General features: G+C 38.7%; 4 protein-coding genes across 7 annotated transcripts; 2 read left to right on the top strand and 2 right to left on the bottom strand.

Annotated features, from left to right (window-relative positions):
• The first annotated feature begins 367 nt into the window (after positions 1-367).
• Positions 368-3,758, top strand: LOC141842410 (acidic leucine-rich nuclear phosphoprotein 32-related protein-like). The gene is made up of 2 exons (XM_074730617.1): positions 368-1,922; positions 3,376-3,758. Exons 1-2 carry the CDS (start codon positions 738-740, stop codon positions 3,625-3,627), a joined length of 1,437 nt encoding a protein of 478 aa, XP_074586718.1. The 5' UTR covers positions 368-737; the 3' UTR covers positions 3,628-3,758.
• Positions 3,759-7,709: 3,951 nt separating this feature from the next.
• Positions 7,710-10,153, bottom strand: LOC141840978 (uncharacterized). Its single transcript, XM_074729094.1, has 2 exons — positions 9,977-10,153; positions 7,710-9,848 (listed from the first exon to the last, which is right to left on the bottom strand). Exon 2 carries the CDS (start codon positions 9,437-9,439, stop codon positions 8,171-8,173), a length of 1,269 nt encoding a protein of 422 aa, XP_074585195.1. The 5' UTR covers positions 9,440-9,848; positions 9,977-10,153; the 3' UTR covers positions 7,710-8,170.
• Positions 10,154-17,532: 7,379 nt separating this feature from the next.
• Positions 17,533-18,957, top strand: LOC141840883 (zinc finger protein CONSTANS-LIKE 5). The gene is made up of 2 exons (XM_074728973.1): positions 17,533-18,349; positions 18,437-18,957. Exons 1-2 carry the CDS (start codon positions 17,579-17,581, stop codon positions 18,767-18,769), a joined length of 1,104 nt encoding a protein of 367 aa, XP_074585074.1. The 5' UTR covers positions 17,533-17,578; the 3' UTR covers positions 18,770-18,957.
• Positions 18,958-19,130: 173 nt separating this feature from the next.
• Positions 19,131-21,827, bottom strand: LOC141839162 (putative receptor-like serine/threonine-protein kinase At5g57670). 4 transcript variants are annotated; one of them, XM_074726841.1, is made up of 11 exons: positions 21,677-21,827; positions 21,485-21,597; positions 21,293-21,411; positions 21,044-21,165; positions 20,566-20,961; positions 20,221-20,475; positions 19,962-20,119; positions 19,804-19,883; positions 19,592-19,727; positions 19,357-19,506; positions 19,131-19,278 (listed from the first exon to the last, which is right to left on the bottom strand). In XM_074726841.1, exons 1-11 carry the CDS (start codon positions 21,825-21,827, stop codon positions 19,156-19,158), a joined length of 1,803 nt encoding a protein of 600 aa, XP_074582942.1. In that variant the 3' UTR covers positions 19,131-19,155. The 4 variants fall into 4 exon arrangements, with proteins under 4 accessions (XP_074582942.1, XP_074582943.1, XP_074582946.1 ...); XM_074726842.1 differs by having other exon boundaries at positions 21,485-21,594; XM_074726845.1 differs by having other exon boundaries at positions 21,071-21,165; positions 21,485-21,594.
• Positions 21,828-23,257: the final 1,430 nt, after the last annotated feature.

The raw sequence follows: 23,257 nt of genomic DNA, 5'->3' as shown, positions 1-23,257 counted from the left end.
TATATAATAATAATAATAATAATAAAAAATAATTTTTCTAAAAGAACAAAAAAAAAATAGAAAATTCTACTCGACTAAGTTCAAGCTTAGTACACTTGACCCAAAGAATTCTATCCACCTATCAACAACAGTAGCAAGTGGAAAAGTTTCGGAGATGATAACTTTGCTATGGTAAAATTGTGTAAAAATTAGTTTTTAATACATTATTATTATTATTTTTTAAAGACAGGAATTAGCTTAATTTTGTGGGTAAATTTTAAATTCTTTCTTTTATCTCTAACTAGAAAAATATAATAAAATAGTTATTCTTGTAATTTCCTTTCCTTTCCATTTCCTTTCCTTTCCTTTCCTTTCCATTTCCTTTCTTTCTTCCATCGACGAGTAAACGCAGCAGCAACATTAGGGTTCTCCACCCTCTCTCTTCCAGTCAGTGTTGACGAAAGTTTCGTTACCTCTTGCTGCCTTCGTCGATTCGTGTCGCCATCGGTGCATGAGTGGAACCGGTGCAGTTCCATCGATCGTGAGGAATCGATGAATTTTGTCTGTCGACGGGTGCTTTCTTTTCTGGATTTCCTTGGGTAGTTGTTTTGGTTTCTCAATCGTTGGTCGGGAGTTGCTATGCTGTTTGTGTTTCGATTGGAATCAGTTTGGTTCTCTCAATCTGTAGGGTTTTTCTTTGGTTGATTCGTGGATCGGTGTTTGTGTCTAGGGTTTTCTTGTTTTATTACTTTTGGTATATGGACGAGGCCTGGGAGAGGGCCGTGGAGGCGGCGATAGGCGCTCAGGAGGAATCTTTTGCTTCACCGCCGCGGAGCCTCACGCTTGACGGTTCGGTGAAGTGTTGTCATGGACAGCTTCCGCCGCCGGAGATCCTGGAGAGGTATCAGTCATTGGAGGTTCTCTCAATCGCAAACATTGGGGTGTCATCGCTCGAGAAGTTTCCTCGTCTCCAGAACTTGCACCGGTTGATCTTATCTGACAATCGCATTGGCGGAGGGCTTGAATTTCTGGTGGACGCTGGGCTGGATTCTCTCCGGGATCTTGATCTCTCCAACAACCGGATCCAGTTCCTGGAGGATTTATCGCCTTTGGCTCAACTCCGGCTCGTATCTTTGGATCTCTATGAGTGTCCTGTTACCAGGATCAAGGATTATCGATCAAGAGTATTCGGAATGATAGGGACTCTGAAATATCTTGATAAGTTGGACACCGATGAAAATGAACGGTCAGAGTCTGATGAGGAAGATGAAGAAGAGGAAGAAGATGAAGATGATGAGGATCCTGGGAGCGGTGAGGTTGATGGAGAAGAACATGCCAAGAGGTTGATGAATGGCGTTGGTAGCAGTACGATACATACAATAGACGATGTTGATGAAGAAGAAGAAAGTGATGCTGAGGAAGAGGACATTGGGACTGGTGTGGGGGCAGATGCAAATGGCTTAGAGAGGGGGTATCATGCTTCCAATGGATTTCGAGTTGCCTCTATCAGAGCAGCTTCAGCTGATAGAGAAGAGGACCAAGATGAAGAGGAGGACGATGTAGATGAGTATGATGAGGAGGATTTAGGAGAGGAGATTGATGCGGAGGATGATGATGATGATGAAGATGATGTTGTTGAGGATCATGACATTGGAGACAATGAGGATGACGATGATGGGGTTGAAGAGGGGGAAGAAGAGTTAGATGAAGAGGACAAGGATGATGAGGATGGTGACATAGAGGAAGACCAGGATGTTCCAGATGACGACGATGATGGTGAACCTGGAAGCTCAGGGAGATTCATCAATGTGGAAGGGGAGATTGATGGTCATGAGCAAGGAGAAGGTGATGAAGATGAGAATGGAGAGATTGGGCAGGAAGATGTGCAGGAGGTGGATGATGATAGGTTTTCTGAAGATGGTGATGGTGAGGATGAATTTGAGGTATACTGTGTTACTGAAACAATTTATCATTCATTGTTATAAATTATTTTGTGCTAATGTTGAATAGGAATTTGTTGTATGATTATTTATAACTATTGTGGCTGTTTTTATGTTTCTTTGATTATCATTTATAAATGCTGACTTACAGTGAACTGTGGATCAGCAAGTTCAAGATTTCTCATGTTGAAACGACCTAAAATCTGATTCAACTGAAATTCCTCCCTTGAATCAATTGGACTCACTTGGCCATGGGTTCCTCCTGGTTATGATTGAATTAGTGAATCTGGTTCAGGTTGTATGAACACTGGCTATTGTGCATAGAAATCTGTGTCTGTGAATTATTATAATGGTATTTCGTAGGATGGTTATATGAAATGCATTAGCTAGTTAGACTCATTTATGTCCATGATACACATAATATTTTTTTAGGGTTAATTTTTTCTTTGTTTAAATTGTGCTTCTGATGATCCTGCAAGCATATCAAACACATTTGTTGTGCTGATTGAGTAGCCAAAACATCTTGGCACTCATATATCTTGTTTACACTTTGGTGATACCTTTTCTGCATGTTAATGTTTAGTATCATGGAGAATGAAGCATCTGTTCAGCTTTAGTTTTATTTTGCTATGTTGAATTTGAGATTATACCAGTATCAAATGATGTTTTACCCCAAATCCATTGTTGAGATTTTTTAATATTTTTATTGATGCAATAGCTTGTTAGTGCACACTTAGCAGGTCTGTGTAAGTTTTTGAACCGTCAAAAGTCTGTTAGAAATTTATTGGTCTTTGTCTAAGTTCATGAGTTAATTCTTGCTTTTTTAAATATCTAATCAACAAGTTTCACCTTTAATGCTTTTACTTGTATTGAAAATGCACGAAGTTAACCAAAATTTTATTTTGCAGTATCAGAATTTCATCGTTTTAACTAGTTTTTAAATTATATAATTTTTTGAATACCTTCAAACTTCATTAGTAAAAAAAAAGGGAGACTTTACTCATAGTCTCACATCCAACGTGGTGTGTAAGACAACTCATGCTCAAGACCAAAAAAAAGAAGAGATTTTAACTTGCTTCTTTTAATTCTGGTAATTTGTTCGTTAAAATTCAGCTGCTTCTCGGTGCAGAAATAATGATTGATATTCTTTTTTTTCCTCAGTTGTCAGTGTTATTTTCCTTCCCATTTTTAAAGATTTTTTTATTTGGAATTTATTACATCTTATTATTCCATATGATTGTGATTTACTCACTTTCATTAAGGAATGCTCTAGCTGTGAAAATGGATCGTGGTGATTTCTCATGTTTGTTCTTGCCCAGCAGTCCTTTCACTTGTTTTGCTTATAACTGCAACATATTTGGATCTTTTCCTTTTTGCTCGATCTTGATTGTGTTTTGATCGTTTTTGTGTATGATATTTCTCTTTTCTGAGTAAAATTTCTGGAATCTGTTTTCAGGATGATGACAATGGCGGGGAGTATCTGGTGCAACAAATTGCAAAAACTCCGCTTGAGGAAGTAGCTGGGAATGACGTGTTCGAGGAAGATGAAGATGACGAGGTTGACAATGACGACGATGACAAAGAGCATCTCCACGGAAATGGCAAACCTTCTCTGCACCATGTGCCCTCTTCTCAGTCCAACAAGCGAAGGAGAGACGATGAGGAGCCTGAGCAGGAAGAACAATGTAGGCCCAAGAATTGTCCTTGACAGTTTCTCGATCCCCCGCTGTGTTAATGGTTATTGGTGGCGGGTTCATTCCCTCCTATGTAGTGTATTCTGAACTTGCCTTTCTAGAAGAACGAGCAAATGAAAAAAAAAAAAAAAAAAGTTCAGATGGTTTTTTGTTGGTCTTCCCTCCTGATTCTTAAGTTAGTTATTGATCAACTTTCGAATGGCAGGTATGTACAGTTCTCATTCTCGTTCCCTCCAAACTAACTACCAGTAAGTTCAAATACTACTAGCCGTTGTGTGTGTTTAGATTAGATCATTCCTTGTTCATGTGCTCTTGCGGCAGAGAAATAGATATATCTTGTTCCTTCACAGTTTGAGCTTGGTTGTGTTGGTAAGTTCAAATACTAGTGTAGCCCTTATCCTTTCCCATTGAAATTGTGTTTGTGACTTGAGGACTTCCATAGTTCATGTGCACCTGCGCCGTAGAATGAGACATCTTGTTCATTCAGTGTTTGAATGCGTGTTTAAGTCATGTATTCCTGGGAAATATAACTGAGACGGATCTTGTTCCCAGTTGTTTGATTGTGCTATTTTCATCTCATTGTGTCATGTTTGGCCCAATAATGTTCAACGCCATCGCTGACAGAGTTGAACAAGTTTGGATTAGTCATGGTGAACTCTAAAGGCAACTTCGAGTGCCCATTAATTAGTTCGACATTTAAAACTAAATCGAATTGGATAAACTTTTAAATTTAGTTTAGTTCAATAACTTCTTTATAGTTTATTTGGTTTTAGTTTTTATTTTTTTTAGATATATATTTGGCATGAACCAAAAATTAAAATATAATACGTTAGATAATTTCTTTTAGTCTGAAACAATTTTTTATGGTTTCTAAATTTGAAGCTTTAATTATAAACATAAATTTCCTAATGTTAATACCATAATAGATGTTTAAAATAATATTATCAATACATATTTATTTTTAAAATAAATAATATCGTTATTTAATATCAACAATAGTATTAGATGTTTAAAATAATATTAGTGCGTACATAATAATGTTCGGTTAGAGTTTTTTTATGTAAAATATTTAGTTATAATTAATGAAACCAAATCAGAAATCAACTAAAAAATAAACCAATCAGAAATCAAAAGGGACAATTTCTGAGTTTTTGACTTAGATATATATTAAATTTTATTTATAAATGATATGTTTAAGTAATGATAATAACTTGAGACTTTGGGAAGTCTAAGTATCTAAGCACGCGTTGTTAACGACATGTTGAAGAAATAGAGTTTTCACACATTTTTACCTGAATAAATGAACACGTTGCTGTTTCCAATCTCACCTTACACCACTCAAGTCTTTTCTTCTTTGGTTATAGACTAATGATCTTTTCCCTTTTTTAGGGGAGATAATTAAATCTATGATAAATGATGAACTGAACATTTTAAGAAGAAGAAGAAGAAGAAGACGACGACCAAGTTATCCCAACTTCCTGGGAGAAATTATCAAGCGTGCATCTGCAAACATTGTCAAATCAGAAGCCTCTTCGTTTTTAAAGTTAAACCACCCCACTATTCTACAAGATAACAAACTGCTGCCGCGAACTTATAAAGCTACAGTTTGAACTATCGAGCAGGATAATAGCTTATTTACTATATCAAGAATTTAGTTTAGTGAATGATATCGCCATTTGAATGAATGTACATGAAGTTCAAGGTATATTTTTGACAATTTATAAAGAAGAGAGCAAAGCCACCTGCACTGTTCCAATATCTATATTGCTAAACAAGTCTTCTATAAGCGCGTCCATGATGTAAGAATACCAAGATGTGCGAGTTACACCAGACCTATTGTAGAAGAGGCACGTCTGAGCCTATTAAAAATATACTCATCGATGAATACATGGATCTATAAGAACAATAGGTTACTGTTGACTGTGAGCCTCATCTGTAATTTGGACATACTAAAATAAAACTAGACTACTTTCCCCTTTAAACAGGTTTACCAAGATGCATAGTCCAGGCAAGCAAGCTAGCTAGACAGCTTAACAATTGTTTCAAAGCATTAAAAGTATGATATCTCATCTAGTGTGACTTATGGACGACGGCAAACTGGTGATGGCGTCTATTACTATGACAAGATGGAACACAAAATCCTTTTCTTTATAATACCAAAATATTGGTCAAAAGTATATATAGCAGATAATTCTCTGAGGCATTTTACCAAAGCAGACACCCATTTCTTATTCAAAAGCAAGACAATACTGTGTTTCATTATGGATACCACAGTTGGAAGATAGAAATGGCAGTTTATCAGCTTGTGCCACGAGATATCATAAGAATTACGTTATATATTCAAGAAACACCTGTTATTACTTCTTAAATTATACTCCTTCAGTGAGCTTTCCTGAATTACCTGGACCATCGGCAGGGCTCCGACATAACACATAAATTTAGGTGAAAAAGGGCTCCTGGACAAGAAGATGAAACTGAAGCAAACAGTTAAAACTTTGTAAAGAGACCAAAATCCTTAAGGAAGTTGCTAAAAGATATCTATGCATTTATGTTTTCAAATTTTGTATTGTAAAGAGATTGACAAAAGGCACTGTCTGAGTTACATCACCATACGATGATAGGTTTTGTATTCCATAATCGTTTAAAACATGTAAAGGAGAAAATAAGATGCTGAAGATTATATCATCTCCAAGTTTGAAGGGAAATATAGCCAGTCATAATCCTTCAGTATGAGACAGAAAAACATTTCAGCATACACTTATTTTTATTGAATTTGAGGTGTTCAGAAAGGTAAATAAGTGCTTTTTAAAATATATAAAACAAAGCGCATGCAACAAAGAGATGGATACTCTTTTTTCCTTTCACCACCAAATTTAGTAGTTTGGAAAGACAAATAAAAGGCAACAGCAATCAGACACACACAAGTCCTGCTTTCATAAACAGGAAGACAAGTTAACTCATGAATCACCAAAATTTAGCCCATACATAAAATATGAGCTGAGTATGGAAATCCAAGTTTGACTCACAGAACAAAAATATCATTACCTTCATCACTAAATAAACCCCAATAAAAAATAATAACACAGAATAAGGAATATTATATATATTATAATGAAGATTAATTTATCATAAATATCAGAAGCCTATTCAGTAAATCCAACCTCAAGAATTTGAATGTGGATTCCAACTTTTTTCGTCTCTATGCAAACACAGTATCAAATACATTCTTTGGTCTGAGTATGTTGAAAGAAGAGAACATCATAAAACAACAGTTTCCTTATGGATAAAAAGTACATGTTCAGGCAAACTGGTTGCCTTAAGAACTATATATCATGTATACGTTCAGATGAATCAGTTGTCTAAAAACTATCAAACATGTTGGCTGATGTGTTTTATCAGGTGATTCTTGTTGCAACTCGCAACACTATTGCTTTGCATGTCAGTAATGCAACTGTAATCAATCACTTGTGGTTAATGACTTCAGCAATTTTAACAACAATAATCACTAACAATAATGTATTCCAACTTCCCAATTATTTGGAGTTGGCAACAAGGATCCTATCAATTCACTACATCAGACTCTTTAAGGCAATTCACTAGTAATAAACATGCCATTTAGATCATTTTAAATTCTACTAAGTAGACTTATCTTTGTATTGAATTTTAAGAAGTCAAATAATAATTCTATTGACAATATTGTAAGATCCAATAGATGAATGATTATACACACACATGCATACAAACACAGATACATCAACTATTCACATACATGCATCATGAAAGGTCATGTGATATTTAGCCCCTGAAGCTCCTGCTTTAAGTTTCTTTAGGCACATGTCATAAATGCATCAGTATTTAACCAAGAGAGAGTGAAGTCAACCCCAACTTCAGCCATGTCTCACGAGCAAGAATAAAGGGAAGTGAAATTCTAGATGTTAGTGAATCATCACAAAGAAATATGTGAAGCTAGGACAAAACTGCAACAAAATAGTACGACCCACTAAGAATAACATCAAGAAGATAATTAGACTAACTTTGTAAAAAAACAAGGAAAATGTAAATAACACTTTCCTGATAAATAATGTAGCTTGTGTTGGAACATTGCAAAAATTAATAAACAAGAAATTGCCATTGTAAAAACTGCCCAAGCAACTTAAGAAATTAATATACAAACAACACAATTCAACAAGAACTTACAAAACTAATTTCACCTATATCAAAGTTACACATTAGTAATCTGCAAAACTGATTCCTCCTAAAACACTGTAGGCCATATGACAGCATGAACTATCTGGTTTTGGTAACTCGTGTCTCCTAAAATTTCCAGGATTGAACCAAACTTTCTTTAGTCACTCACTGAATTATGATTCAAAAGAGATGATTCATATAGATAAGGTGGAGTTATTATAAAGAATCTATTTTAGGGAGATTTCTCCCAAAGCCATGGTAATATCCCATGGGAAGATACCAAGTAATTAAACAAACTATCCCTTGATGTTTGCAAAGATGGATCAAACAAGAATTTGACAAATCAAGGAACCTTCAGGTTGGGTTGAATTAATCTTCACCAGAGTGGAAGCAGATTTTCTCAAGTTGTGATGGCCAATCTTCACCAAGTTGCTGTCGATTCAGCTCCATTGCTACCCTAAAGTCTTGGAAAGATACCACACACTGTGTTTCCTGCCTTTGTTTGTTATTGAAAGATCCATCATTATTATGTACATGCAAGTGAATTCCAGGCCGGAAGCCATTAGTTGGCTTCAATTGAGCTTCCTGCTTGAAGATTGGATGATTTGTTTGATCATTACCTAACCTAGTTCCTGATAATTCAATACACGACCTAATTAGACCCTTCAAGTAAGTATCTAAGGCATTATTTAGCAGGTTAGAGCAGTCCAATGTGACTCTTTCCAAGCCAAATATTTCTGCCATTTTCCCCATCCTTTTCTGTAGTGCTTCAGTATCACATAATTCTCCGCCAGAATAGTTGCTGCCATGACTACCGCCGCTGGAAGTTGTTACTGAATAGAAAGCTCTTCGTGCCCCACCTAGACTCGCAGGGCATAAAGGGATCCCTAGTGGAGCTTGGAGAGTAAACTTTCTGGGGTTCAAATCATTAGATTGTTGCAATTCTTCTCCAACATCCACAGCTACAATGTCGCAGAACTTGTTCCTCTTTGCAAATGCTTCACTTTGTGGCATCAAATCTTCTACCAGTGGTCTCTTTGCAGGCTGCTCAGAAGGAATATAACCTTGGTGATGCTGCATCGATCTCTTCAAATCATGTGGAACAACAGTGCCACTTTTCTCTGTAACAGTAGTCTTATCTAAGGCCATTTTGGATTGTGATGTTGCACCTCCATTCTGTCCAATAGAACCAGCATGCTCTTTGTTCTTCCGTTCTCGAATGCATGACCTGACTTTCCGAGGTGATGATGGAAAAATATACCCATTTGACCATTTGCTGTTTGTTGGGGCTGAAGTTGCCAAATGATTGATGTTCTCATCATAAGTTGATTTGTTTCTGATAGCTTCGAGGGGCTTTGGGGTAGTCCTCTCAAGGCTACGCAGAGGCATGGTTTTGGCTCGAAAGGCATTTTTCAGAATTGATTGAATAAGCTGATTGTGTAAAGGAATGTTCTGGCGCCCAAGAATCTGAAGACAATACTTATTGAAATCTCGTTTGCTCAGCTTCTGTGCTAATAACTGATTCAAACAACCAAAGTATATCCGGGAGCGCTCAGGGCCCAGCTTCTTTGCTATCTGCAATTTGAGATCACCGAGATTGATCCGGCTGCGCTGTGAAGGTTGTGATGTAGTCGGCATCTCTCAATGCATGGCAGACGTTTATCGCATTAGAGTAATGGACTACTGACCCATTTGCTTTATTCTCAATTTTGTGAAATCTAAATCGTGATCCATCTCCGACGCCAGAAAATTCCAGCAACTATTACCAAGATTATACTAGTCCACGAAGAACAAACATGCAAGCATCTCATATCCGACGGACAAAACCCTAAAGCAACAAAAGATCCACTCGGCGATCCATGATCCCGAGCTCGAACTAACTATGGCCGCCTTCCACGAGAAGACAATTGAGACCGAGCGGGATCAAACCCCTAAGAACTGAACATAACTAAAGGCACAAAAAAAATTCCAGCGCGGGAAGTCGGATAAAGATCTCAACTTTGCAGAAATTGGACGCTGGGGAAGTACGGGAGGTTGATTCCGCGGTCTGCAATGAGGGAAGCAACTTCAGCGAGGAGAGATCGGAGTGAAAAGTCGTAGGGTGGGAAGGGAGCTTGCAAGGCGAGGACAGGTACAAGGAAGCAAAGGAAAGAGGCGGGGGAGAAAAGAACGGACCTGAGGGATGCGAATGCGGAGGAGCGCCGGAGGTGGTCGCCGGGAACTCAGAGCATGAAGGAGGTAACGCGCCGCGATTCTTCCAAGGGCAAAGCGAGCTCGAATCCGCCCTGCCCTCTCTCTTTCTTCCCTTCTTCCCTCGCCTTCCTCTTCCCTTCCTCTTCCCCTTGGAATTGGATGGATTGCACTCTGATGACTCCTGCGATCGCCGCGGAAAGTAAAAATAAAAATAAAATAATTAATCAAAAAAAAACACACAAGATGATAAATAATGGTTAATGTTTTTCCGGTTATTTATATTCTTAAAGAAGAAAAAAAAAATACATCTTATAATATTATTGATTGGTAAATAAAACACTTCGGTCTATATTTTAAAATTTCAGCCTCTTTTATTTTTTAAATTGCTAAAGAGAAATACAATCTCATATAAGAATACAAATGACATTTTTTTATCACTAGAAATTATTTGATTCGTAAACATTATTTTTTATTTTTATTGGCAATTCTAAATTTATTAGAGGTAAATAATGCCAATAATAATAATAAACATACATATTTTTTGAAAAAAAAAATCACTGCCTTATAAAATCATTTCTTTTATTAGTGTTAATAAATTAGATAGGTATTATGATCTTTTTCGAAGTTGATGGTGTTGTTGGATTAATATGGATTGCTAAGGTGGACAAGGATATAGTTTGCATTAGCCTAGAAAGTAGAACAAAATTGACCATAAAATTTGTTAGTAAGCAACGAAAATTTCATTGAATTATGAAAAGTAAATTGCTCATCATAATTATTTGGGTCATTGTAATTACACACTTAATAATAAAATGAACAAAATGAAACTCATACAAATCGGCTTCATAATTTCACAAGACAAAGAAAGTACTAAGAAAAGTGAGTATGTATTTCTAATGGTTTTTGCTGTCTAGCAACAGAGAGAGCAGATGGTACTCTTCTTGCATTCTCCAAAAAAAAAAAAAAATTCTCATGAAAGATTCTTCCTATCTGTTCATCAGTTAAGGACTAAGTGTACAGTTTCAGTGAGTGTGCAGATGAATTGTGCTGTATATTGCTGACGTTCATTGCAAAAAGGCAACTGAAACATAGAGATAAGAAAGATTGATCGATCGGATAATGTATCGTGAAAGCTTCAAATCTGTTCTTGGTTGAGGACCAAATGACTTCACAATAATTACTGCTGCAACTGATGGTTCATAGTTTCAAGAGTTCTTTGAAAAATTAAAATTATCCCACAACCTTACGGAAAGGAATCAAGCTGCCAATTTGAGTTGCTGAATTTGCTAAGAACTCTGATGAAGATGAATTCGACCTCCATGCCGGAGAGATTCGTCTGTTTGTCTAATATCATCTAAGGTTATGTATGTTATCCAAGGAAAACCAATCTTATGAGTCTGGTACTGAAAACATGACTAAATAGATTCAGTTGGCATTATTTGATTAATCTATTGATAACTATAGCATCTGAACTGAACTATCAATTATCACCATTTTTCTCACTAGTATTAACAAAAATATTCTATTTTGCCTAAACTATTTGGTTCTAACTATATGGATCCTATATCCACAGATGCATCTTAACATTCTCATCTTTACTATATTCACTTGTTTTGTTTTTCTTTTCTATTGAGCATATGTTAAGCTGAGTTGAATGATGATAGATAAAACGTCACAGATTATGTTACTTAGCTTCTTTCTGATATAGAAATCATGTATGACAAAGAAGGATTCAATGTCTATCACATGTCCTTTTAATAACAGTTAGTATAAGTCATAATTTCAGTAAATAAGCTTAAGGAAAAATGGAGTAATTCTTAAGCCAACCAAGAAAATGAAGAGCAATCTCCTTTCTAATCCAACCATGCTCCTTCAAACTTGGGAACAGGAAAATTTCCGTAGCATACTGCACAAGTCATTGCAATTGCATAATGCTTGTCATTCAAAAGTTAGTGCTGCACAAGAATCTTAATCGGTGAATCTCTCTGAATGTGGATCATTGGCCGTCAAATTACAAGAACCAATTATAGGCATATATGAGAGCACAGCATAATATTGTTTATATAGAATTTTATTGCAAAAAGATATATAGATTCAGCCAACTTCTACTAGCCAAGTTTCTCTTCTTTTTTCTGAAAACTTCTTCAGTATCTTTTGTTTTAATTGTAAGCTGAAACTGAGCCGACTCACGTAATGTAGGTATCGGGCTACTTAATGCATCACAAGGGAGATATATATATATACATATACTTGTTTGCCCGTACAGTTTTTATAGCACAGGAGTAATATTGTGGCAAATGAAATTTTAACAAGTTCACAAATGTTGAGGATCTAATGGAATTTTAACAAATTATTCCTAGCAATTAGTTAGAACTCGTGCACGATATATAGCATCAAAGTAAGTATTAAGCAAGGGAAAAAGAAAAGTAAAACAGGGATTCTCACGTACAAAGAGTTAAGCTTCAGCCTTAATTCTGCAGCTTCATGTAATGAAAGCTACTGCGAACAAATGTAGGAATACAAAAAGTGACTGCAATAACTTATGTTAAGTTTCATGTTCAAGTTCAACAATCAAACTATAAATATCTGACTCAAATTCATATGTTAACTCTTACAATAATATATATATATATAGAAATTAAAATTATTATTTAATTGCAACAACTCATGATTTGGTACGTCAGAAGGCGGCGGCTAATTACACACGACTATTCTTCCACGACCATCACGACCCTCGGAGGCGGACAACGAGCCCCAACGGCGCCGTGGCCACCGCCGCGCTTTCGATCCCGTTGCAGCTCAGCGAGCGCAGCACCATCCACCAGACGCGGCTGTTGGCCTCGCCGGCGGGACGTCTCTGCCGACTCCGGATGTCGCTCAACTCCATCGTGGTCGGCACTCTCGCCGGCCCGAGCACGCACGGTAACGGGGGGTGGAGGTGCGTCTTAGCGTCGGGCCGCTCCGACGACGCGCTCCTCAGCCTACGGTACTCCGGCTTCGTCAATCTTGCGCTACCATCGACCGGCCCAGGACTGGTCTCCGGTGGCGGTCGGCGGCGCGTTCTTCTGATTTCCTTGGGTGTGGGTGGACTGGAGGTGCCTAGAGGTAGGATCGGTAGGCCAGGACTGCCGGCGGCGGGGGCAGAAACGAGCTCCGGAGCGAGGTGGGGGAGGAGGGAGGGGAACTCGAAAGTGGCGTCGGGGTCGACCATAGGAAAAGTGTGTAAATTTAGGACGGCAAAGAGGTTAGCCTTTAGACGTATATATATATTAGAGGGAAGACCAGGTTTTGAGTACAAAGGGTGGGTCAAAGGAAGACAAAGGTCTTCTATATAATATCTTAAATTTTATTTTAAAATCTATCTAAATTTTACACTTTTTATTATTCACACATAAATTTTTTATTATCATATAAAATAATAGAATTTAAGCAAGGTAGATTTTATTTATTTATTTATTTATTTTTACCAACGGTGAAGAATCCAAATTTGTTTTGTATAATAAGACTAATAAAAAAAATGCTTAAGAAACGTAAACTTCTGGAAGAGTCACATAAAATTAAAGACTAGCACGGATCAGCATTGGTCAAACTAAATCTTTAAAATTAACCTTAGTCAAAATAAATGTGGATGTTAATCCATCAAAGAAAAGAGCCACATTTTCTATAGTTGTTGTATCAATACAGAAAACGGTCTCCCAAACAAACACGCCGTTAGAGATGACCTATCCAAAACGCTAACCTCAGCAGCAATAATATATATACATACTACTTGTATAAACTTATCTAGTTATTGTTAAATTTAATTAATCTATCGTATTACCTGTAAACATAAACAATATATATATATATATATTGCCTCTTCTGCATAATAGGATATGTTATGAATGTGATATATATATATTTTTTAAATTTCAGCAGAAAGACTGATAAATTTTGAAATTCAGTCAAGAAAATGAGAACGAGAACAAAATCGATCCTGAAAATTTGGAAAATTAAACGCATTCTGTTATCATGAACAACCAACCGGTCCATAGTGGCCTACAAGCGAAATGCAAAATGTCATTCTGTTATCATAATACAAGCATAAGAAAGTAGCCAAAAATCACAGTAAGGGCCTTGTTAGTTTATAATTTTCCCTCTGGATTTGACAATTTCTAACTCCATAGTTACGCAAGCATGTAACTAGCTTGTGCGCAGAGATATTTAGTTAGAATTACCCATGGACAGTTCCTCCACCAACTCTAAGGAGATTCACAAGGTGAAAACTCCAACTCACCTTTGAGTTTCCACAATGATTTCAAGCGATTTTTAAGACACGTGAAAAACTTTCTTCCCAAAACATTTATTATCATTGTGTTTCCTCCTAATTGGCAGGTTCACCGTACAAATTGGTTTGGGTTGTGGCTTCATCTTCCTCCATGAAAACATCCAAAAACAATAACAAGGTGGAAACTTCCCTAAAAGATTTATAAGCCCTTCTTCTCCCACTTCACCTTAGGATCTTCAGCCTCGTCGGAAATAGAATTACTACTCCCATCTTCCGTTTTACCTTCTTCGCGTTCTCTACACTATGTCTCTTACCTCCCCAGGCACTGACGCCTTTCTCCCACTTTTATGAGAGAAAATTTGAAAAAGAGCAATCGACAGTTTAACTGACCACAAATATTGATAAAGAATGTCAGTTTGTGAGCAGAATTGAAATTTCACCTTAGATTTTCCATTTATTAGTTGATGTCAACTTACCTCTCCTCTAAAGTAAACGTGCTAGCTCCCCATTAAGATTTCCCGGAAAAGATACTTAGGCAAGGGCTGTTCTAGTGCATAATACTTGTCCATAACTTGGCAAGCGAGCTACTGTGCTTCCAAAAAGAAAATTGTCGAAGTTAGAAAAACGTTAAATCAAATTTTGTTACAAATTTGAAATTCAATGAAGAGTAACCATGTTTAGTTTCCTTTGGACTTGAAGTAGATGACTAAAGTCAAACCGTCCTAGATAACCTAATTATTAGGTCCCTGAGCTGCGAGCATTGACCCAACCATAATCTTTCGTGAAAAGGAAAAAGTCAAGAAGAGGCTTCCGGAACAAAGTTTCATCTGTGACTTTCTGGATAAACATCACTAATAAACCAAGAAAAGCATCAAGTTGATTCAAGTCCCAAGTAATGTTTTAATTGTATCGGTCAAAATTGAAGAACATAAGGGTCATTCTAAGCAAGCAAATGCAAAGGAACTTACCTTTTTCGGCATTTATGAGATCTGAGATGATGTGGCTTAATGTGACTTGTCTCCCCCAAATTGGCCATCGAATGTATCTCCTAGGCATCCTGATCCACCGGGAACCTCAGGGCTTATCCAAACTCATATCCGTTTTGTCATTTTCCTCCAACCTTATCAGTCTCCACGCAACGCAACGCAACGCCACGCCCCACAACATGGAAATTAAAGATGTTAATATCATGGAGTCCATGCATTTAATGCTACCTTTAATTACAAGCTTAAAATTGAAACAAATAAATTATAAAATTCACGTTTCAAGTGCAAAAAAACTCACTCGGAAAATTACAGGTTAAATAAACCTAACAAATATCAACTTGTTAAACATGCATTATGCAGGCTCACACTAAACAAGTTAATCGTAAACATTAACCCTAAAGTCGATCCCACAGATATAGAAGGAGATAATTGACTTCAACACATACACAATTCGCTAACAATTTAAAATGAGCAATAGAATCTCATTGATGATTAAGGTAGATGTCAAGTGAATAGATATTGACTTTAAATTGTCCTGAAAGGACATCTTTAAATTATGTTATTTCTATAGAGTAGAACCTTACTAAATAGAAGGTAACGACAACAATGTAAAATAAAAAATTATAAATATAAATATAAATAATATTTGGTTATCCATTGTGAAAAAAAATACCATTAACATAATTTTTTTTAGGAAAATATCAAGCTAATACTCTAAGTAGATTTATAAAAACTCAAGCACAAGGATATGTAGGGAACGTTTGAAAGCAAAGAAATAACATTATCTTAATAGTTGAGAGATTAAAAAGCCCCTCGATCTATTTCTGAATGGAGCAGAGCTAGGCAACGAATCAAACTTGATAGGCTCTTATGAAGCATGAACAATAATGTCACAATAGGGAGTTTCAATTAACTTTTATAACTAATCTTAATTAGCAGGTTTAGGTTCATATCAGATGAAACCTATTTCTATCAGCAATTTGTTGTTTTGTTGATTGTCAGATACATATACATACATATATGCACTAACGGACAGGGGACTCATCCGATGATAGGTAAGTGACTCCCTACCTTAGTTTTTTTTTAACAAAAATAAGGAAACTTAATCGATCATTTAAAATGTTAGTTTGAACTTAATATTGAGAAATATAGTTAAATAATTTTCGAGGAATGTGTCGGTCGATATCTCTGAATTTGCTTTCAAACAAGCAAATCGAACCTCTATCATTACATGGAGGCCTCGGAGAGAGAGAAGTTTGAGTTTCAACTGAAATCGTCTAGAAGGTTAGATTGCCCAAAGTCTTTGGCGTTCGCACACAGATAGAGTTTGAAGGAGACGGAATAGAATACGATTAGACGGCGTTCTCCAATCTCCATGAACTATTTTGTAAAAGAAAATATTTAATGAAATCGATTAATCAATACGCTGGGAAAAAAGAACGTAGATGTGTAAAACATGTCTGGAAGGAACATAGAAAGAAGGCCCTTCAGGTCGATATCAAAACGGTGCTTTGGCGAGGCAAACGTGATGGTTGAGGAAATTTTAACACAATTGCCTAATAATTAATAATAATAGTTCGCAGCCTACGTGGCCTGATACTAGCCTAGTACTTAACTGGTCCTGAGTTGGGTGAGGATTTGAAATAATGTTTAAAAAGAGTACTTTTAGGAAGATGGGACTCTAATTACCAGTTTGCCATTGGTTAAACGGAGAAAGAGAGCTCGTCACGGACGCATCCGCTAAACAAAACTCACAGTCGAATTTTGATCGGAGGGCGCCAAGTTGCTAGCCGTACCTCTCCTGACACCGAGGCCTCCAAAAAAGTTGATGCATTGATGCCCGGTAATTAATCGCAGTGATAGCGAGGGGAGGGAAGAAACGATATTGGACGATTATGTTGGCCCAAAAAGAGCGGTCCCTCCGCCCGGTCCCCCCGCCCCACCACCCTTCAGTCCTTCAACCAATAAAAGTGTGGGTCCCATTGCCTTTTGGCCATCCAGCTCGAGGTGCTACCCTTGCGGATTGCCTGCAAATGTAGCAATACCGTTTTGCTGCAACAGCTGACGCTGACGCTCCGATGTTCCGTTACGGGAAGAGATAGAAGTTGTGAGAGCGAAGCGTGTTGGTGAGACTGGAACGGATCAAGAAGAGGGTGGTAATGACGGCAGCAGTGTCGTCAGGGAGGAAGCTAAGCTGCCAAATTTGCCCCCGGCAGATAATGAGGCAGCACCCAATCACTCGTTAGCCTCTTAAAACAAGTAAACTTAAGCGACCAAATCACACAATTCAACAACGCCAGAAGAAAGAAGCGAAAGAAAAAAATTAGAGGGATGGAAAGCAAGGCGGAAGGAAAGGGAGGATACTGGGCGGCGCTGGACGCGCGGCGGTGCGACTCGTGCAAGGCGACCGCGGCGCTGGTCTATTGCCGAGCGGACGCGGCGTACCTCTGCCGCGGGTGTGACGCACGCGTGCACAGCGTGGCGTCACACCATGAGCGCGTCTGGATGTGCGAGGTCTGCGAGCAGTCGCCGGCTGTGGTCACCTGCAAGGCGGACGCCGCCGCGCTATGCGACGCCTGCGACGCCGACATCCATTCCGCCAACCCCCTCGCTAGCCGCCATGAACGCGCTCCGGTCGTACCCTTCGTCGAGCCACTCTCAGACGCCCACATCAAACCCTCGGCCGCCGCCGCAGCGGCTGACGCAGGCGGTCGCTGGTTCCCCGTCGGCGAAGGGGCTATCCCGTGCGAGAGCATCAACGAGGAGGCCCAAGACGTCGATGCGGCTGCAGCCTCATGGCTCCTCTCATCCCAAGGGCATTCTAACTTCAAGAGCTTGATCGGGGCGGCTGAACTCAAATCAACTGATTATTTCTTCTCAGATGTAGATCCATACCTGGATCTGGAGTACGCCACTTCGATGGACGCTCGATTCCACCAGTCGGACAGCGTGGTCCCCATCCACAACAAGGCTGCCAGTTTCGATGGCGGAGCTCCGCCTCTTCCGTCGTTCCAGCTCCCTGCGGGTGGCTGTATAGAACTCGATTTTGCTGCGTCTAAGGCCTCCTACAGTTCCCACACCACCCACTCCATCAGCCACAGCGTAAATCCACAAGAAACTCTCAGATCTATCATAAATTTCTTATTGTATAATACATACCTGACTGATTCTTTTCCTGGAACTGAGCAGATGTCATCTTCGGAGGTCGGCGTGGTACCGGATGACAGCGTGATAGCGGGCGTGATCGATCCCTACGCCGGAGCTGCCGGGAAGGCGGCGGCGCAAATGGATCGTGAGACTAGGGTCATGCGATACCGCGAGAAGAGGAAGAATCGTCGATTCGAGAAGACGATCAGGTACGCGTCGAGGAAGGCGTACGCGGAGACGCGGCCGCGGATCAAGGGGCGCTTCGCCAAGCGAACGGACATCGCGGCGGAGGTCGACCGCATCTACTCCTCCGCGGCCGCCGCTGCTGCTGCGCTCATGGCGGACTCCACCTACGGCGTCGTCCCATCGTTTTGAGGCCGATCGATGGCCGCTTGTAACTTTTAAGATGTAACGATGTTCCTCTCTCTGTTTCTTCTTCCGCGTTATATAGCGTATGCCTAAAATAAGCTGTAAACTGTATGTAACCTTCCGATGCCATCGGCGCCCGAATCTTTATGTGTCATTTTTGGAGGGCTTTCCAATTTTTTAAGCGCTTTCTCTTCCATGTCTTTTGTTTTTTTTTTTTGAACACTTTGTGAACTCTTTTGGATATTAATTCCTTCCCTATTGGTGGTCTGATGAAACAATACACACACTAGAATCATGATCAAATAATTTACAAGTCAAACTCTAAACTAAATAACACAGAACGCAAGCAAAGAAATCAAATCTCTCTCTCTCTCAAAAAAAAAAAAAAAAAACTAGGCATCGATATAACAGTCTGCTGCCGAAGAGTAATCAGTCATCTCATCCACCTGTGACTCAGGGATTTTCCAAATCAGTGATTCCGCAGAATCGTGGTCCTTCCTCAACAGATCCAATACCTGGAATTCCTATCAAAATGTTCAGCAAATTCGCGTTGGTGACGAAGATCTAACATGCATTGAACGATCGAGGCTAACCTCCGTCATTGATGGCCGCCAAAACGATGATTGTCTCAGGCAATAGGAGGCTGTAAGGACTAGTCTCTGTATCTGATCTCTTTCATACTTACCTCCAAGTTTAGGATCAGCCAGTTCATCTATTTTTCCTGACTCCATTAGCGGTTTTGCCTGATCGATATTCGAATACATGACAATGATTCGTCGCTGAAAAACTAAGAGCAGATTAGTAGACAGTGTGTGTTAGTTCGCTTACCCACACAAGCAAGCTCTGTTTTGAAGTGTCCACCGGCCTCCTACCAGATATTATCTCCAACAATAGGACTCCGAAGGCAAAAACATCAGTCTTCTCATCGACGATACCGTGCATGAAGTATTCTGGTGCTAGATACCTGCTCATCGTGAACAAAGCTCATATGTATTCTCAAATCTCTATCTTTCTTGAAGTCTACTGATTGCTGATGTTACCCGAAAGTGCCTTCGATCGGAATGACGGAGTGATGAGTCCACTGTTTAGGAAGCCATTTTGCGAGTCCGAAATCTGAAATCTGAAACAAGAAGAACAAGAAGAGGGGAATCAAGCCTACACAATCTCGCTAACATATTTTGTTTAGCTGAAGCTCCACCTGGGGTTCAAAGTCTGGACCGAGAAGAACATTAGACGCCTTGATGTCCCTGTGGATGATGCGATGCCTGCAGCATTTATGAAGGTAATGCAAACCTCTGGCTACTCCGATGGCGATCTTGTACCTCGTTGGCCACTCCAGAAACTTGCCATTTTTACCTGGAGAAGGGAGAAGCTTAGTAAATTTCTTATCCACGTACGATTTCGCTTGTAAGTAAACATGAGAGGATGAAATGAGGGAGTGATTGGCAGATGTCAACTGTGAAGTGCTGAAGCCAAACTGCCATTGCAGGACAAATCGAAGACCAGGTGGAGGCCGTTCTCAATGCAACAGCCTATCAAATTGGCTGTGTTTGGATGGCAGATATGCCCAAGTATGCCAAGTTCGACCAGGAACTCTTTCTCCTTCTGCTGGTCTCCATTTCCTTTGGCCAATGTTTTTACTGCCACTCTCTGGCCACTGTGAAGGGTCCCCTTGAACACTTCTGCAAATCCACCTCTCCCCACCAAGTTGTCTGGTCTCCATGATCAATAGGAAATTAAGATGAGTTGGACTATCAATGAAGTATTACTGATCATTCCAAATTGTTTATTTGTCATCCCACCTGCGTGAAAGCTATTTGTGGCACGAGAGATCTCGTCGTAGCTGAAGCACCTCCAAGAAGGCTTCAAGTCTTCAGTGTATGAAGAACAAATCTCACTGTCCTTGCCCATTAAATCTTCAGCCGAGCGAGGTAGAGGAAAGAAGAGCTTCAGGGAGGACAGCCTCCTCCAGAAGCTGGCCCGACTGCGCATGGGAGTCACAGTGTTGCATGTACTCGAGCAGTCCTCCACTGCTTCCAAGACTCCCCTCGGTGAATCTTTCTCGCAAATGCTTTCGGTCGAAGAATTTTGGCTTCCCCTCTTGGAAGCTGATCCTAAGAGCTTGTGAAATGGAGATAGAACTTTAGCCATGTTGGTGTTGTCTTTGCTAGCCCATCTGAAACTCAAAGAATTGTTGTCTGCATTGCCATTGTTTATGCTGCTTAATTCATCACAACGAGAGAAGATTCAACTTATTTTTAGAAGATTGATTGCTTGTACCATCGCATGTCGACGAGTCTAAATCACGATCTTTTCTCGGAGATTGCTGCAAACCGATGCCGACTATGGAGCAGCCTTCGGGAGCATTGTCGAAGCAATACTTTATAATTTCAAAGGAGTTCCTGAAATTCCAGAGAAAGATATTGACATGATCACTGGATCAGTTTGTAGTATTAAGCTGTATATCTACATTACGATTAAGTTTCACAAGTCTAAAATTTGGGGGAAAACTTATGTAACAGGACTCGCCTTCTTGGTAAATTCCTTGACCTGCCAAGAACAAGGAAGGTGGCCTCATTTAATGCTGCTTCATCAGTGAGTCCTCTTCCAATGCTAGAACTAGCCCTCACCTTTGCCTCCAACATCACCTGAAACAGAGCACTATAGACGTCCATTTTTGCATCTCGTTACTCAGTTTAAGTAATTTGTGTCGATTTATACCTGTTTAGTTTGGCATATCTCAGCAAACTCTCCAAGAGCAGAGATCACAAAAGCCTTAGCCTGGCGAAACATGCTCTTCTCAAAACTCAGCCCCTTCTCTTCTTTCCCAACTGCTACATTCATTGAAACCAATGTTTTAAAAAAACTAATTTTTATAATAATTGCAGACTTGATGTGCCAACTGATACCAACCAAGAACATGCAAGGCGACAATGGTGTCATTTGGATGAGCAACAGTGACAGTCCATGCAAGCAGCTGCGAGCTTTCTCTGCCATCAAGTGAAACACCAACTAGCAACTTAGCAGCAGCAGGAACACTGACACTCTCCTCTACTGAATCCATGGCGAACTTTTTCGGGTCGTTTTCCTGCAACTCGATGAGGGACAAGATGCTGCTCTCGTTGCTTGGAATTTGTAGGGAAGAGCAACATCGAATTGTGGAGACCACCGTATGGGATCACTCATACAGCCTTGCTTAAGAAGCATAACGGGGTTGGATTACAGTCCCGAATATATGCATCGAGAGAAGCTGACTGGAGAGAAAGAGAAGCCATGGCGTTGTCACTTTTCATTGCTGAATTTGCTTATGTTGGAGATATTGGAGTTTGGTAGGAGGAGGTTTGGGACGGAAGCAAAGGTCAGCAAATTGATTTTATCTTGAGGTTGAAGACAACAGGGCATGTGCCCGAGAGATGATGAAAAGCTTCATTAAGTTGTGGATTAGGCTTTTAACTATATATCATGGAATTCCACTAGGCTCTCTTTGTGCATTGCTACCGTCAAATGATCAACACTTGCCACTGTGAAAACAGTATGATACTTTTCTTCGGTAGCATCTAAATTATAATTTAATAGTGCACAAAATATTATATAATAGTATTTATAATAATGTTTAATAATTTATAATATAATTTAGAAATAATTAAGCTACAACAACGAAGATATGATTATATTCTAGCTATAATATAATTCTTTTATTATTTATTATATGATATAATTGATCAATATTGATAATATGATTTAATTTTATAATAGAGACGATATAATTATAGTTTAGTATAATTTATGCATATAAAATCATATTTCATTTGTTTTTTACTTCTTTTTTCCTTTCATTTTTTTTTACAAAATGTGTACGACTTCCCATTCCGTGCATATAGTATTATACAGAGTACATCAATTATTTTCATTTATATACCTTTTGGATTCTATCTTTTACTAAAATGAAAATGTTTGCTTGGACGGATGACAAATCTATAAAATTGACGATTTTTGACGGATAATCATGAGTACTTTCTAATATATTTATATGATGGATAAAATGAAGGGGTTTACTTACGTGGAACAAAGAACACATGGAACAAAAACTTTTTACTGTCTCGTTTTACTAAATTACAATAAATAATCAGATTAAAATTTCATTTTGATGATATCATCGAGGGCAACAATATTATTAAAGGAGTGTCACTTTCTCTTTGTTTTTACGTTCCTCTTTTATACCTAATTCAAATGGTATAAACGAAGAACAAAGAAACAAAGAATATATCCGAGACGATGAACAATGAGAAAAGTACAAAATTCAGCATTTTTGAGGAAAAAAACTTTTATATATGGTTTGAATATATATGATTTTTCGAAACCATCGTTAAATTAGACTAATTAAATCAGAATAGAGTATATCATCTTAAAGCTTTTGCTTACATATGGGACTTCCAATGGGAGGATTTTAATGACTGGGAAGGGAAACATGCTAATCACCTCTCTGTACGTACA

This window comes from Curcuma longa, chromosome 11, assembly GCF_044706935.1.
Source record: "Curcuma longa cultivar G26 ecotype Majalengka, Jawa Barat chromosome 11, ITB_CL_G26_1.1, whole genome shotgun sequence".
Classification (NCBI taxonomy): domain Eukaryota; kingdom Viridiplantae; phylum Streptophyta; class Magnoliopsida; order Zingiberales; family Zingiberaceae; genus Curcuma; species Curcuma longa.
This window is presented reverse-complemented; position numbering and strand designations above follow the sequence as displayed.

Excerpts from the sequence above, each read along its gene's own strand:
- LOC141842410 (XM_074730617.1), top strand. The coding sequence starts at position 738 with ATGGACGAGGCCTGGGAGAGGGCCGTGGAGGCGGCGATAGGCGCTCAG. Across the intron at positions 1,923-3,375 it reads ATGGTGAGGATGAATTTGAG|GATGATGACAATGGCGGGGA; the intron begins GTATACTGTGTT and ends ATCTGTTTTCAG.
- LOC141839162 (XM_074726841.1), bottom strand. The coding sequence starts at position 21,827 with ATGGATTCAGTAGAGGAGAGTGTCAGTGTTCCTGCTGCTGCTAAGTTG. Across the intron at positions 21,598-21,676 it reads TGTCGCCTTGCATGTTCTTG|CAGTTGGGAAAGAAGAGAAG; the intron begins GTTGGTATCAGT and ends CAATGAATGTAG. Across the intron at positions 19,884-19,961 it reads GTCCAGACTTTGAACCCCAG|ATTTCAGATTTCGGACTCGC; the intron begins GTGGAGCTTCAG and ends TTCTTGTTTCAG.
- LOC141840978 (XM_074729094.1), bottom strand. The coding sequence starts at position 9,439 with ATGCCGACTACATCACAACCTTCACAGCGCAGCCGGATCAATCTCGGT.
- LOC141840883 (XM_074728973.1), top strand. The coding sequence starts at position 17,579 with ATGGAAAGCAAGGCGGAAGGAAAGGGAGGATACTGGGCGGCGCTGGAC. Across the intron at positions 18,350-18,436 it reads CCCACTCCATCAGCCACAGC|ATGTCATCTTCGGAGGTCGG; the intron begins GTAAATCCACAA and ends GGAACTGAGCAG.